Source organism: Haliotis rubra, unplaced genomic scaffold (assembly GCF_003918875.1).
Source record: "Haliotis rubra isolate DU_JTF1 unplaced genomic scaffold, ASM391887v1 Scf14, whole genome shotgun sequence".
NCBI classification, from domain to species: domain Eukaryota; kingdom Metazoa; phylum Mollusca; class Gastropoda; order Lepetellida; family Haliotidae; genus Haliotis; species Haliotis rubra.
Window position 1 is genome coordinate 2,484,862 of NW_025765336.1, and position 16,833 is coordinate 2,501,694.

Sequence of the window (16,833 nt, forward strand, 5' to 3'; positions counted from 1 at the left end):
ACATACAAGTCGCAACTAGAAGCGTGAGAGAGGTTTTAGCTTTTAGCAATATTCCAGCAATATCACGGCGGGGAACACCAGAAATGGGCTTCACACATTGTACCCATGTGGGGAATCGAACCCGGGTCATCTGCGTGACGTTTTCGGTAACCGATGAAGCAAGAATCTCTGCCAACAGAACTGACAATACCAATGTTGATGAGGCAGCAACTGTAGCGGGGTAGACCATACAACACACTGTACAGTACAAATGTCGGGACAGATCAAGGCCATTCTATTCACGCTGAGCAGTTTGTACAGTCCGTTATATCTCCAACTGAGAACATTCCTAGGATGACAGGAAGTGCATTCAACACTGAATGACGAACACAAATGCGCGAGGCGCATAGCCTTGGTTAAAGGGGAGTATCTTGAAGCCAGGGGGTCAGGTCATGAGGTGAAGTGCCTTGTATAGCAAGGATACCAATTTAATGTAGGGTGGGAGGGTAGCCTGTCTCACAGTCCCTGAACCATATTATTGTCCCTACAGCCTAGCCCACTATGCAATGCTAAAGCCCTAAATGAGGCAAGTCTAGATTTCCTCAGGTTCAGGATCTCTGGTCTCCCTAGGGCTCCTTTTCAATTTAAATGGGATTGTTTGTTACTATCAAACTTATATATATTCAGAGATTAAACGTTAGTCTAGGTGGGAGGGGTTTTGTTCGCGAATACCCGGTATCATCACTATGTTGATGTTGATTCACAAACACATGCACATGTTGCCAGAATTGTACAGTCGACTATCCTTTTGGCAAAAATTTCTCATGGGTGCATAAGGGTTTTGTCACTTTCATTGTTTTTAGGTTATATCGATCGCCCTCTGTTGCTATTTGTCGCGGAGCTAGGTTGTATGTATGTTCACTAATCGATGCCAACGGTGAAATTGTTTCCTAATTAACAAAATTAATGTATCTACGAAATCACCAAGGATCGATCCCCGTATTGGATGTTGGTTGAGGGCCTATTTTCCTCAAGATAATGTTCTTCAAAATGTGAAATAGAATAAAAATACATAAAAAACAATACTCAAGCTCTACCATGGTCATTTGAGAGAGATAGAGAGGGAAAGAGCGAGAGAAAGATGTGAATAGAAACCGAGGGAGAGAGAGAAAGAGAGAGAGGGAAATGTATGCTTGAACAACCGTTCTAACACAGAGTATGTGTGTGAGTTAAAGGAGGACTGTGTCTATATATTTACCGTATACCCATGCTGTTTTTGTAACGTTAATTACGCTTTAATACAATGATACGTTCACGTGTATTATATGCAATTAGCCATAGTGTTCATTTATAAAAGTTACGCCCAGTGGTAGCGTAAACGACCCGAGAGGTTATGAGGCCGGCACGGACTTTAACCCCCTTGGTTTTACGACAAACATTGAGAGCCAGGACCCTATTCTTCCTCGATATCCCCCTGGGGTTTAATTGTTTTGAAATATTATCATTTCGTGATGACGTTCATGAACCCTGGTACAGCAACACTGCGCATGTAGAAGATTAAACCAGTCGAACACGTCAGGCTAGCCTCGCTGCACGAGTTATGAAGCGGGGCTCTGTCCTACATACCCGTTTAACCACCCCGTATATTGATTCTATTGCTGTTTCGATTGAGGAAAATATACAAAGGCATACAAGCGACTCGGGGAACGCAAACAATCACCCGTGTAGTTATTCAACGCTATTCACGTTAACGGTAGCGGGCTTCACATTCGTGACACACTGTTCAGTGGGTTGGGTGTGACGGTATGCAGTCTTGCTGGATGTACAACCCGTGCTAAAACAACGCCTTTCAAGGAACAAGCTGATATAGACAATCGATTCTGAGAGACGTCACTTCAAAGTCAGAGGTAAGCCATTTTATCCTCGAAGTAATACGGAAATACTATTTTTATAACTAATTAAGTATTGCCGGTGAACATATTTAGGTATTATGTATAAACAAGCATGTTGGTCACTTTGATCGTCTTAATTTCTTGATTTCGTATTCATTTCTCAACGTTTATAACTTATTTGGTTAAGATATGACGGACATACCGTTTTTATAATAAATTATACATTACAGGTGTATATATTAAGGAAATATGTATCACAAGCATATTGGTCACTCGATCTGCTTCTTGTGTTCAACGTTTATAAGTTATTTTATGATATGTATGATATGGGTTTACGTTAACAAATGTCTTAGTAACACGTGTTGTTTTATAGATGACGTCCCTACACCATAACCTAATTGTGACCGGATTATGTCTGATCATCGGCCTTCAACTCACTTATCAACAGACCGGTAATATTTTATAACTTTAGATTACACAAAAGTCTGGTCTTTATACAAGGATATTTTAAGATGTTTGTACTGTGAACATGAATGAGTAATAGTGTATGTGTGGTTCACGCCCCTGAGAATATATTTCAGTTATATCATGTCATATTGATGAGAACGCCTTGAATTATACACCTAGGAAACGCTCTAGAGTAGGTGTAGTGTTGCCAAATAACTCTGAAGAGTCTTAGATAAAACTCAACACCGCCGTGGCAAGACTACGAGATGCAAACTGGATCATTAGGATGACCTGTATTCTAACAATGAAACGTTGTTACCCTACAATTCCCTTCCTAGCCAGCTTTGAATACCTCTAAATCTGTACGCGCCTATACCCGACTGACAACTATGGGCATTCACATCAAAGGGGTATTCACGCATGTATCTATTTGCGAGAAAAGGTAGAGAATGTCATTGATAACAGACAATCTCGGGTCAGTGTTGACAACAGCGAAAAGGGGTGTGGGCATTGTTCCCAGTCGGTAGTCATACCCCCTGTGGGGAGTACCCCCAATGTCCTGGAGTGTGACGAAATGACGCCATGAGACTCAACTCCAGGAGAAACTGACGGTTGTCTTCAGTTGAAACGGGTGTTTTACACTGTGGTAGTTGTTGGCGCATGTTTTACTCACGATGACTCATGTGGGAAATATTGGGAACAGGCTTACAGTACAATGGTGTCCTTAGCGGTTACATTTGATAACTTGGCATTCCTTCTCTGCAGATGGATTTTATCATCGTCGCACCATATTTATGATTATTACAGCCCTTAAGTGTAGACACCATAATGTCGAAACGCCCCTGGTTTTCAATGCATTTAGAGTGTATGCAAGTATGAACACGGCGATGAAACGTTACAATAGCGTATTTCAGTTAAACGTCGAACTCAAGTTTTAATCTTCACTGATGCATCAAGGAAATTCGACTGAGCTTAATATATTTTTTGATTGGCATTCTAGAAGTTGAGGAGATGAAGAATGAGGACATTTTTTTAAGGATATACAACTTCTTTATTCTGTGTAGGCGACGTTTCGACATAGATTCTAATGTCGTCAAGCAAGAACATTTAGTGTTTAGCAAGTGACATTAAAATCTGTGTCGAAACGTCGCCTATACAGAATAAAGACGTTGTATATCCATAAACACTGTCCTCATTTTTGAGCTTTGATAATAAAATAACTACCTTGATTTATTGAAGCATCTAAATTACCGATAGTATTGGTGTGGGAATGAACGATGACTATGTGTATATAATCTTTCTATTACTGCAACGCCGTTGTTTGTCGTCATTTGTGTGTGTGTCTGTGTGAGAGTAGAGCAAACGAAATAACAGTTACACGCCGTCACGTCGAAGTCGAAAGGAATTATGTGATTACTTCGAGTTATTCGGGGATGATGGAGTAGCCTAGTGGTAAAAGCGTTCGCTCGTCACGCCGAAGACCCGGGTTCGATTCCCCACATGGGTACAATGTGTGAAGCCCATTTCTGGTGCCCCATGCTGTGATATTGCTGGAATATTGCTAAAATCGTCGTAAAACTAAACGCACTCACATCGAGTTGTCCAAGGTTCGGCACAACCGATAAAATGATAACTTACGAAGGTGTACGCAAACAGTTTTACTTCGAGACAACCTTCAGGTCACATCAGAGCGAGATACTACAGGGTTTGACAGGATATAACCTTATTTGATTGTAGCTAGACATGAAAGGGTTTGGCTATGCGATTAATTATTAATATCTCACAAAAGACGATAAGATGTGTGGCCATAGGGCTCACAGTGCACCATGATGATCAGATGGAAATGTGAATTGTACCGCGTATGTCTGTAGTCCGATGTGTCGTAACCAGTGACAAATTGGACTTTCAACAAAATAATGACCCATAAATACATCCGAAGGTACCATGATACACCAACTCACCTCAGTTTAATGGTTTTGTTCCTATTCTTTGTGTGTCTACTTTTGAACAAGTCCCAAAGTATACGTTGGACATATAACTTAAGGTAAGCTGGACACGTCATAAAAGATACATTAGACTCACATACCCCTTCTCCTCCCCAATTCCGTCCCCGACACACATCCATACACACACACGCACACGCATACACACGCACACACTAGCGTACACTCCACCATCCCACTCTTTCCCCAACCTTGACATACTCAGGATGGAGACAACAAAAGAAGTATACGTGCTGTCGAACTATGCTTTGGATGTACCGTTATTATACCGGAATAGTCATACTTACAATATACCGTTACATCTCTTTGTAAACCGGGCCGGCGGGGTAGCCTAGTGGTTAAAGCGTTCGTTCGTCACGCCGAAGACCCGGGTTCGATTTCCCAAGTGGGTACAATGTGTGAAGCCCATTTCTGGTGTCCCCTCCGTGATGTTGCTGGAATATTGCTAAATTCGGCGTAAAACCATAATTACTCATTCACTCACTCTTATTAAAACCACTGTCTTCTAAAACTTGACAAAACAAAACTTTATTACACGAAGGTCACAAGCTACCGAATCAGTCCCGTATCCAGATATGATATGATATGATATGATATGCCTCCCAGTTTTACCCTTTCCAGGATATTTACTTTTATATCTATAAATGTGAATATATCAGGAGCACATTTCATACATTGTTCGAACAGTAACATCCTGATATGTTTTCACGATTTTTTTTACTGTTAGTCTTTCAGCAACAATTGCAGGACGTAAACTTTGAACCAGGAAGATTTGGTAACATGGAGGTTACAGTCATTCCCGGGATACCAGATGCCGGACAATGGTTTAAGGATGGCGTACAACTATTTGACATACCCGGCAAACTACAGATTAGTTCCACTGGACAGTTACGTCAGCTGGTCATCTTTAGCCTTATTATGTCTGACACTGGACGATATACCTTTACAGTGAATGGACAGTCCACGTCAGCATATCTCACAGTAGGAGGTAGGTGATGAATGAATGAATGAATGAATGAATGAATGAATGAATAAATGAAGTTATCATATCGTATGTACGACATCTCTCATGTGAATGAATGAAGTTACAGCTGATGTACTATGTCTCCAATGTGAATGAATGAAAGAATGAAGTTACATCTGATGTACCATATATCTCATGTGAATGAATGAATGAAGTTACATCTGAAGATGTACAATATATCTCATGTGAATGAATGAAGTAACTTACATCTGATGTACAGTGTCTCTAATGTGAATGAATGAATGAATGAATGAAGTTACATCTGAATATGTACACAATATCTCATGTGAATGAATGAGTGAATGAATGAAGTTACATCTGAAGATGTACAATATATCTCATGTGAATGAATGAATGAAGTTACATCTGAAGATGTACAATATATCTCATGTGAATGAATGAAGTAACTTACATCTGATGTACAGTGTCTCTAATGTGAATGAATGAATGAATGAATGAAGTTACATCTGAATATGTACACTATATCTCATGTGAATGAATGAGTGAATGAATGAAGTTACATCTGAAGATGTACAATATATCTCATGTGAATGAATGAGTGAATGAATGAAGTTACATCTGAATATGTACACTATATCTCATGTGAATGAATGAGTGAATGAATGAAGTTACATCTGAATATGTACACTATATCTCATGTGAATGAATGAGTGAATGAATGAAGTTACATCTGAAGATGTACAATATATCTCCTGTGAATGAACGAATGAATTAATGAAATGCCATACAGAAGCTACATCCTAAGATGTACACTGTCTTAAGTGAATGAATGAATGAATAAAGTTACATCCGTACAGTGTACAATATCTCTCATGTGACTCAAAGCAAATACTTGGTGTTTGGTATGTAAATATATAAAGGTGCTATATAAACACAATGAATCATGTTTTACATGCGCTGTGTACACGAATGACAGATATTGCGATACAGCATAAGTAATTATGGGTAATCTGATACATTTTTGTAATTTCAATTAAAGATATATTGACAGAATATTGATAAAAAGTACGATGGGCCGTATTTAAACTGAACCTCTGAAATGTGTGGAAAAGATCCAGAAGTTCAGTTTTAAGAACTTCTGCAATTAAAATTAGTACTGTTTTTACCATCCTGAAAATAATCAAAATTCAATGAATAGTTTTTATATAAATACAATACGCCATGGGAAATACCTCTTTTAAGTAATAAATCAACTTACTGAAAGGATGTAATTGTGTTTTAGCAAGTTGGCGTTGTATATATGGAATTGAAGGCACGCAAGGTGAATTCATGTGCATGTTTATTGGATCGGGAACTTCATGAGATTGGTTTATCAATAATTCTCTTCGTTAAATGAAAATTAGACGGATGCTGAAATGTGAGAAAAGGGAGCCATTTAACACGGTCCCGGGTGATTTGAGAGTGAGTTGGGATTCACGCCGCTTTTAGCAATACTCCAGCAATATCATCGGCTTCACACATTGTACCCATGTGGGGAATCGAACCCGGGTCCTGAGCCTGACGGTTTAACCACTAGGCTACCCTACCGCCCCGGAGTCTACGTCTTCTAGCATGCCAGCAACTGTCCGTGTGTGATAGTTACTGCTGGCATGATACAGCTAATCGAATTTTCAGAAAATAGTTAAAGTTAATGTTGAGCAAGCAATTGGTCAGATCATTTATTTATTAGTTAATCACTAATAGTTAGTCACTACTATTGCAATAGCCTACTGTGTAGTGTGTCACAAGAATCTGTTTCAAAGCTTCAAAAAATACAGAATACTGCAGCCCGAATTGTGTGTCTTGCTCCAAAGTTTGTAGATACACAGCCACTTCTACGATCCCTACACTGACTGCCCATCTCAGGTAGAATTGAGTTTAAAGTTCTTATACTCGCATACCGGTGCCTTAACGCTATCGTGCCATCCTATTTGTGTGAACTTGTAAGCCAGTATAATCCAACCAGAACTCTCAGAGCCCAGTCCCAAATTATGTGCACAGTGCCTAGATACAGACTAAAACGATTTGGATTCTGATCATTTGCCTACCAATCAGCTGTTCTATGGAATTCTCTGCCTGAAGATCTCAAAGACAGCCCCACGCCTGCTCTCCTTCAAAACTCTCCTCAAAACGTTTTTATTTAAGAAGTACTTTGTCTAGACTCTCACCTAAAAACTTTAAATGTAGCGCCATGAGCATACCAGCTGGCGTGGAGTTTGGCGGGTTACACATTCACTCATTATCATTATTATTAATCACCATATAGACAGATGTGCATTGGAAAGTAAATAGCTATGCTTGATGGTGGCTGAAAATAAAATATACCAGACATGGTTATACGACATATATACATTTAATATAGTTTCCAGTGTTTTGGCGAAGTATTTGGCCTAGGAACATTTTGGTAACGTTATGTAATTATTGGTCAAATCCAATTTGTACGTGTACACCTTCTTTTGTCTATCGGTATCATTTGAATCAAGAGCGCCTGTCTGATTTCAGATGTTGTGGTGGGAGTGTGGGGGGAGTGGACACAGTGGATCGGTCCCCCCTGTCCGGTCACGTGTGGTCCTACAGCCATGCACAATGCTAGTAGAAGCAGGACCTGCTCCTTTGCCAATTCCTGTTCTGGAGTAGGAAGCCAGAGTGCATTCCGATCGTGTGGACCTGCATGTGGTATGTTGTGGCACTAGTATGCTGTATAGGTCCCTGTTAACCACGCCGAGACTGGCCATGAAACCAAACTTACAAATAATGGAACAGTTTAATATTTTAACGCTGATGACCTATGTCTAGAGAGTGAGTGTGTGTGTGTGTGTGTGTGTGTGTGAGTTGGTTTTACGCCGCTTTGTGTGTGTGCAATATTCCAGCAATATCACGGCGGGGAACACCGAAAAAATGGGTTTCACACATTGTACCCATGTGGGGAATCGAACCCGGGTCTTCAGCGTGACGAGCGAACGCTTTAACCACTAGGCTACCCACCGCCTCCTAGAGAGTGTAGGACTGACACAATATAATAATGATAAGGTCACTTACAGAGCTCAATTGTCTAGACACTTATGAATGCTCAGCGCGCTGAAAAGAATAGAGTGAAAGGAGTCAGTCATAGGCACTGTGAAACAGGTGGGTTTTAACTTTTCACTTGACGATAGAGAGTGACTCACAGATTTTGATTTCTGGAGATAAAGGGTTTCTATTCACTCTTCTACACAAAATATACCACGGGTAGCACGCCGTTCATGAATTAAGGAATGTTGAAATAGAGAAATTATGTATAACTTGAGAAAATGTTGCCATAAATAGTTAAAGATTTGTTTAAAAATGAACATGGTTTTCATTCCTCTATTTACTGGTAAGTTTCCAAGATATAGAAATACCAAATCAGACTCACTGTTTGTTTTGTTTGTTATTAAAACTTGACTTTAGATTCAAGTTAAATGTTTTCCAAATATACGTTTGTGGCTATTATAGTCAGTTGTGCACTCATAAAAGGTAATGCGAGTAAACAAAATTAGAAAAAAAACCAGTAAACATTAGATGTACAGTAAACATTGACATGTGTCAATGAAAATTTAATATTTACCTGCTCTCAACTCTTGCCAGGTTAAATCAAATAGAAAAGCGTCAACACAAAAAATTTTTTATCCCAGGCTTCAAACAAACTAGGAACAAACCAGGAACAAACATATTGTGTATGTAGAAAACTGGAACATTTGTTTACTTTAGGTCCTGTTAACGGGAACTGGGGAACATGGTCCCAATGGAGTGTTCCCTCCTGCCCTGCCACGTGTGGTCCTACAGCGAGACGCGACATCACTAGATCCAGGAATTGTGACAACCCAGCTCCCATAGATGGCGGCGCCCCTTGCTCCGGGCAACGGGAGCAGAGTCAAAACGAAGCGTGTGCGCCAGCAACGTGTGGTATGTACACATTACTGTAGTAGCAGTAGTAGGAGTAGTAGTAGTAGTAGCAGTAGTAATAGTAGTAGTAGTAGCAGTAGTAATAGTAGTAGTAGCAGTAGTAATAGTAGTAGTAGCACTAGTAATAGTAGTAGTAGTAGTTGTAGTAGAAGCAGTTGTAGTAGTAGTAGTAGTAGCAGCAGCAGTAGTAGTAGTAGTAGCAGTAGTAGTAGTAGTAGTAGTTGTAGTAGTAGCAGTAGTACTGACTGACTGAGTTTGGTTTTACGCCGCTTTTAGCAATATTCCAGCAACATCACGGCGGGGGACACCAGAAATGGGCTTCACACATTGTACCCATGTGGGATTCGAACCCGGGTCTATGGCGTGACGAGCCAACGCTTTAACCACTAGTCTACCCCACCGCCCCAGTAGCAGTAGTAATAGTAGTAGTAGTAGTAGTAGTAGTAGTAGTAGTAGTAGTAGACGAAGAAGAAGAACACGTAACAGTAGCCGGAACAGCAGCAACAGTAGGTGTTTGTAGTAGTGGTAGCAGTAGTAGTTGTTGCTGTTGCTGTCGTAGCATGAGCATCAACACTAGCAGTAGCTGTAGTAGTAGCAGTAGAGGTAGTAGTAGTAGTTGTTGAAGACGTACATGAGCATCAACACTAGCAGTAGCTGTAGTAGTAGCAGTAGAGGTAGTAGTAGTAGTAGTAGAAGACGTAGTAGTAGCCGGGGCAGCAGCAGTAGTAGTAGTTGTTGTTGTTGTTGCTGTCGTAGCAGCATGAGCATCAACACTAGCAGTAGCTGTAGTAGTAGCAGTAGAGTAGTAGTAGTAGTAGTAGTAGTAGTAGACGTAGTAGTAGCCGGGGCAGCAGCAGTAGTAGTAGTTGTTGTTGTTGCTGTCGTAGCAGCATGAGCATCAACACTAGCAGTAGCTGTAGTAGTAGCAGTAGAGGTAGTAGTAGTAGTAGTAGTAGAAGACGTAGTAGTAGCCGGGGCAGCAGCAGTAGTAGTAGTTGTTGTTGTTGCTGTCGTAGCAGCATGAGCATCAACACTAGCAGTAGCTGTAGTAGTAGCAGTAGAGGTAGTAATAGTAGTAGTAGTAGTAGTAGTAGACGTAGTAGTAGCCGGGCAGCAGCAGTAGTAGTAGTTGTTGTTGTTGCTGTCGTAGCAGCATGAGCATCAACACTAGCAGTAGCTGTAGTAGTAGCAGTAGAGGTAGTAGTAGTAGTAGTAGAAGACGTAGTAGTAGCCGGGGCAGCAGCAGTAGTAGTAGTTGTTGTTGTTGCTGTCGTAGCAGCATGAGCATCAACACTAGCAGTAGCTGTAGTAGTAGTAGTAGTAGTAGTAGTAGTAGTAGTAGTAGTAGTAGTAGTAGTAGTAGTAGTAGTAGTAGTAGAAGGAGTTGCATTCGTATTTATCAAATAGGAATTTGGGAAGTTTAAATATCAGCATAATGTTATATGTTTAGACGACCAAGCAGATTTAACGCATGATGGATGGCGGTGGCATGAGGCCAGGGTGGTATCATAAAACGATGAAGGTGTCATACGTTTGGTTTCAAGGAATGAACATTCGTAGAATTTTATCACAGTTTCACAACATGTATGTAAAATATCAGACACAGTGCTCATGGTAGATATATTGCACCCGGTTCTCTGGTAACAATCATAACACATCTTTAATAAAACAGATGCAAAGAAATCATGCATTCTAAAAGAATTTTTTTTTAACAGCACCGAGTGTCTTTAGTATGGGTCTCAGAAGCGTGAGTCTAGGCATTGGTGAGCAGATTTTATTCGAAGTGAAGTTTACTCAGGCCCCGGCTCCAGGAATCATAGGCACATGGAGGAAAAATGGTGTGGTCATTGAGGATGGTGGCAAAATTGTGATCGCTTCTGCTGGCAATAGTCAGTATCTGTATATAACGCCCCTCGACGCCGTTGACTCTGGCCGGTACTCCTACACGTACAATGGAGAGACGACCGAAGCACAGCTGACAGTTGGCTCAGGTATGTCCAAAACTAATTGCAAAATTATATCAATAGCTTGATTGGAGCAGGAATACCCTCCGTTGAGAGGGACTTGACATCGTTGCTTGAGTGCATACTTTGCAGTGAATCCATATTGTTGATATAATTGAGGTGATGTACTTAAGATCGGGCTGACATCATCATCTAAATGACATTGTGTATTCATAGATTTCGGCCGTGGGAGCCGTGCCAATTTACACTTATTAGATGGGCTCACAAAGTCCGCAGTCTAGACTACCAGTTGTCCGACTTCCATTTTTGTGGAAGCCTATGTAGCTGAGGGGTCTAGGCATCTCACTAATCTGCTGTCGATTAGGTGCCTGTCTCTGAGGGTGTGGGTTCGAATCCCGGATGGGACTCAACCCAAGACAAGTACTAGAATTTGTACTTTACAAAGAACGTGTAACTCCAAATATAGCATATATTATATCATCAATTTTGGTGAGTCTTGTTAGCTATCATTTTATCTCTCAGAATCCGTGAATCAATCATTTTGTTTCTCAGAGTCAACCATGGTATAGGGGGTTTGGAGATATACAGCAAAGTGGCGGTATATGGTATTACAGGGTTGACGCCACAGTGGCGGGTTGATACAGTGGCGGTATATACATTAGGTTGACGCCACATTGGCGGTATATGGTATTACACAGTTGGGGCGGTGTATGGTATTACACGTTATTATATGGTATTACATGTTGACAGGGTTGACGCCACTGTGGCGGTATATGGTATTACAAGGTTGACGCCACAGTGGCGGTATGGTATTACACGGTTGACGCCACAGTGGCGGTATATGGTATTACAGTGGCGGTATATGGGGTTGACGCCACAGTGGCGGTATACAGGGCGGTATATGGTATTAAAGGGTTGACGCCACATTGCGGTATATGGTATTACACGGTTGACGCCACAGTGGCGGTGATTATTACGCCACAGTGGCGGTATATGGTATTACACGGTTGACGCCACAGTGGGGTATGTTATTACACGGTTGACGCCACAGTGGCGGTATATGGTATGGTGATTACACGGTTGATGCCACGGTATATGGCGGTGATATGGCGGTATTACAGGGTTGACGCCAGTGGCGGTATATGCGGTGATGGCGGTATGGTATTACACGGTTGACGCCACAGTGGCGGTATGTTATTACACGTTGGTACACGGTTGACACAGTGGCGGTATATGGTATTACACAGTTGACGCCACAGTGGCGGTATATGGTGGCGCCACAGTATATGGTATTACAGGGTTGACGGGCGGTATTGACGCCACAGTGGCGGTATATGGTATTACAGGGTTGACGCCACAGTGGCGGTATGTTATTACACGGTTGACGCCACAGTGGCGGTGTATGGTATTACAGGGTTGACGCCACAGTGGCGGTATGTTATTACACGGTTGACGCCACAGTAGCGGAATATGGTATTACAGGGTTGACGCCACCGTGGCGGTATATGGTATTACAGGGTTGACGCCACAGTGGCGGTATGTTATTACACGGTTGACGCCACAGTGGCGGTATATGGTATTACAGGGTTGACGCCACAGTGGCGGTATATGGTATTACACAGTTGACGCCACAGTGGCGGTATATGGTATTACAGGGTTGACGCCACAGTGGCGGTATATGGTATTACACAGTTGACGCCACAGTGGCGGTATATGGTATTACACAGTTGACGCCACAGTGGCGGTATATGTTATTACAGGGTTGACGCCACAGTGGCGGTATGTTATTACACGGTTGACGCCACAGTGGCGCATTTGATGTAATATATTTGAGAACATATTGTTAACTTCAAATACAACCGGAAACCGGTAATTCCCTCTTGCTCTTTTTATTTACGTTTTACCAAACATTTGTGACACAAAATCCATCCTGAATTTTATGACGTCAATAGCTGCATTGTCAGATGAGCCTGCTTGGTTTAGATCTGAGAAACATACATATATTTCAATGTCTTCCCTGACACACATCAGTTACAAGTTATACAAAATTTATGCCAAAAGTATGTCACTAGGATATATACGATATGGTTCTGTTTAAATAATTAATTTACCTACAGTTCAGAACAGGGATGACAGTGATGTTGTGCTGCAACCATATCAACCCCGTCGGGTTTATTGTTGCGTTTGAGGAACACATCTTTGTAAACAGTGGTCGTGACATCTCTGCCATCTACCTCCAGTCAGGTGTCCTGGGGATGTGTGAATATTTTTCGGAATTTTTGTCGCTTATCTCCATCTATTCTTGATACTAATTATAAACCAGTATACGTGTATTTGTAGGTCCAGTTGACGGGAACTGGGGTACATGGTCACAGTGGAGCGGCCCCCCTTGTCCCGCCACGTGTGGTCCTACAGCAAGACGCAACGTTGAAAGAATCAGGTCGTGTAACAACCCAGCTCCCAGTAGTGGTGGCGCTTCCTGTCCTGGAGAAAACCGCCAAAGTGAAGTCCAAGATTGTGCGCCTGCTGTCTGTGGTGGGTATAAATTAGTTTCTATTTTCTCATTGACGTTCGTCAAAACAGACGTGGTATACTTGAAAATGAGTGAGTCCATCTCTGTTTTGAGCATATGATCGATGCAAATTACAACATTCGTTAAATCCTAACGTGCAAAAAGTGATCATAATCAAGGATTCGAACTAACGATCAGAACCATTTTGGTAGTGGTTAATCCCTGAAGATCTGGGTAGAAATTGATCTTCAGCAACCAGTGCTTGTTCTAAGCAACGTTTAACGGGATCCTGTAGTCAAGTCACCAATTGCGTAGATAGGTGCTCATAATGTCAATCCCTGGATTGTCTGGACCAGACTCGAAATTTAAAATCAGGCAAATACTAACTCCCTATATTGTCCCAATGTCTAGTTATGGTATTATGACATCATAATCCTTCTCTGTTACACTTTATTTTCTCTATGTTTCAAGTAGACTTTAAAAACAGGGCATTAGGATGATTTTTGTATTACTTCTATTATATTCTCAAACATACGATTATTTACATTTGAGATGTGGCAGGAACCTAAATGGGTTATCTTGACTTGCAGACAGATCGTGTTAGTTTACTTTGGCGTCCGTGTCTTTCTTCTTTCAGACTAGTTTTAGGTAGATAATGCGTAACAAATTGATCACAAGCATTTTCATTTCACTTATATGTTATCTCCTGAAGTTATTTATCGACCATTTGTACGTTTCGAATATGAGCATTATATAGGAGCATGGTGAGATGAGAAAATGTGTCTTATCACGAAATATCTCCTTTGTAATGTCAAGGCGTCCGAGTCTGCTTTCGTTCAGACTACTGGGTGAGTGAATTTATATTTACGCCGCACTCAGCAATTCATTCAGACGAGGTTTACGCAGATAATGCATAACAGATAATAGAAGATCATTTTCATGTCACTTTCTTGATATATAGTTACAACATGGAATAACTGGGGCCAATGGATCGATCCCGGATGTCCAAGGACATGTGGAGTTGGTGTGACACGAACTGTCACTCGAAGTAGGACCTGCAATCAGCAGCCAGGTCAACCCTTCTGTTCTGGTACTAGTGAGGGCTCCGAGGTTAGGGCGTGCAGCCTTCCTTTGTGCCCAGGTAAGCTATGTGATATTTTTATCTACGCCATGACATAATGTATAAAACTATTCCAAAATAAGAAATGTTAGTTTTTATAACATTACACAACCTAATACGAACACTTTGGTTTTTTAAAAAAAACGTTCGGATAGTGAAACGTTCGTACTGCTGAAACCACAGTATATGCACCGAGTTACTTCCCCTTGATATCTTTCCTTACTATCGAGACTCTGAGGTGAGAGATGAAGCCTATATGTTTATGAAGGAAATTATAAGCTTGTAAAACGTTATTGCTACTACATCCCATACACCATTTAAAAGATCTAATCCTACTGTTGATAAATATGAAGTTTATTTTTATAATGTTATTAAAAAACTATGGCGATTTTTTTCCATTTGAGACATGTCATAACATGCCCGTGCCTTTTTCTTTTATATTTTCATTTTTACGTCATCAGAAAATTATTATAAAAAGATTTCTTAAATAATATGTATGGTCGCCTATTTCCCGATATCTGTGGCTTTCCGCTCGGTAACATGACATAACAACGGAAAATACCTCCGTTTTCGAAGCGTCGTATGAATAACATGGGAGGCGAATCGTTTGATGTCGGGTATCGTTCGAAAGCTCTGAACATCAACAACATCACTGAACCCTTGCCGAGAGTATTTTCACAGTTGTAAGAAGCGATTTTATTGGATAAACATTGGTTTCTAATGACGCTTTTTCGCTACAGTCTGCTATAAGGGTCGTGATTGGTCAAAATCAGACACGTGACCTAAGTAAACGAAAACTTTTAGATTTAGACGAAAGTTTTGGGTAAAATAATGCTATTTTGAACATATTAAGCAAGAAATCGCTACCTATACGTAAATTATGGATTTTATTCATTAGTTTATTCAATTTACATCGTTACTTTGCTCTTTGACAATGCTATTGTGGACCCGCTGCCGAAGTATGTGTCCGAGAATCGTTTTCAATAACATTGCGAAAAATAGTTTATAATTTTAATTCGGTACCGAGCATATATTTCTGGATTGAAGTCTTTCCCAAACAGCGTGTTCGTCGAAATTTCCCTATCACTTATGATAAAGGGATCAAAGGGATGAGTCGCTAAGTCGCTAAACAAACAACGTGTCACTTTGGGTGGACCAGTCAGCAGCGCGGTCAACTTCAATCGTTCGGATTAACGCAGCTGTTAACAACTTAATTAGTCCAATCCGTTCCGACTGACCAGCGTTCGGAGGCGGAAGCTGAATCATCGGACTAACGAGGTGTCAATTATATACAATATATAGGGAGATGATTTGGTGCCCGGTGAGTAGCGTTCGGAAGTCGGGGGATTCGGATTAACGAGGACCGGATTACCGCGGCCTGACTGTACTTGGTTGTTTCGTAGGACAGGCAAAAGGTACCACCATATGGAATAGATATAGTTTGGACGTTCTAATTTTTCATATTATTCAAAGTTAAACGGTGCCACTTCAAGAATTATATTTATACCACCAAACTAAAAGGTCTCACATCAATATATTAGTTTCGGTTTTGTTTCAAATATACTAGTGTTTTCTCATTACTTCCAATATGGTTTCGTAATGATTATTGTTTATAGTAATTTCAAGTATATTCAAAATAATTGATATTTCTATTTTTTGTAGTCACTTCCATTACTTTGTCGTTATTTAATTTTTTCCCCAAAAAGTTAGAGATTTTTGTCGTTACTTCCCTCGTTTTACATTAATCCAATTACGTTTTGTTTATGTCCTGTGCATTTAAAAACAGCAAACTAAGATTTGCTCTCTTTACTTCAATTACTTTCTCAGTATTGCTATTATTATCTAGTAATTTCTAGGGGTTTTGTCGTTACGTCGATGACTTTATCCTTGAGACCCGAACGTGTAAAAACATGTACCGTAAGTGGGGATATTCCCTTGCAGACAGGTCCTTAGCTTTTTATGTTACTC

The 16,833-nt window shown here is 40.7% G+C and overlaps 1 protein-coding gene across 17 annotated transcripts in view; it reads left to right on the top strand.

Moving 5' to 3' along the window:
- The first annotated feature begins 1,562 nt into the window (after window positions 1-1,562).
- LOC124268726 (SCO-spondin-like) overlaps window positions 1,563-16,833 on the top strand; it is a 52,571-nt gene continuing 37,300 nt past the window's right edge. For 5 of the 17 annotated variants that reach the window (XM_046703735.1, XM_046703744.1, XM_046703740.1 and 2 more), the window contains exons 1-8: window positions 1,566-1,886; window positions 2,245-2,323; window positions 5,049-5,309; window positions 7,848-8,021; window positions 9,075-9,269; window positions 10,985-11,260; window positions 13,574-13,768; window positions 14,707-14,886. In XM_046703735.1, coding sequence (XP_046559691.1) covers window positions 2,245-2,323; window positions 5,049-5,309; window positions 7,848-8,021; window positions 9,075-9,269; window positions 10,985-11,260; window positions 13,574-13,768; window positions 14,707-14,886 — 1,360 coding nt within the window. In that variant the 5' untranslated portion in view covers window positions 1,566-1,886. Of the gene's footprint in view, window positions 1,887-2,244; window positions 2,324-5,048; window positions 5,310-7,847; window positions 8,022-9,074; window positions 9,270-10,984; window positions 11,261-13,573; window positions 13,769-14,706; window positions 14,887-16,833 lie in introns of all 17 variants that reach the window. The other 12 variants (XM_046703749.1, XM_046703737.1, XM_046703750.1 and 9 more) reach the window with 5 other exon arrangements.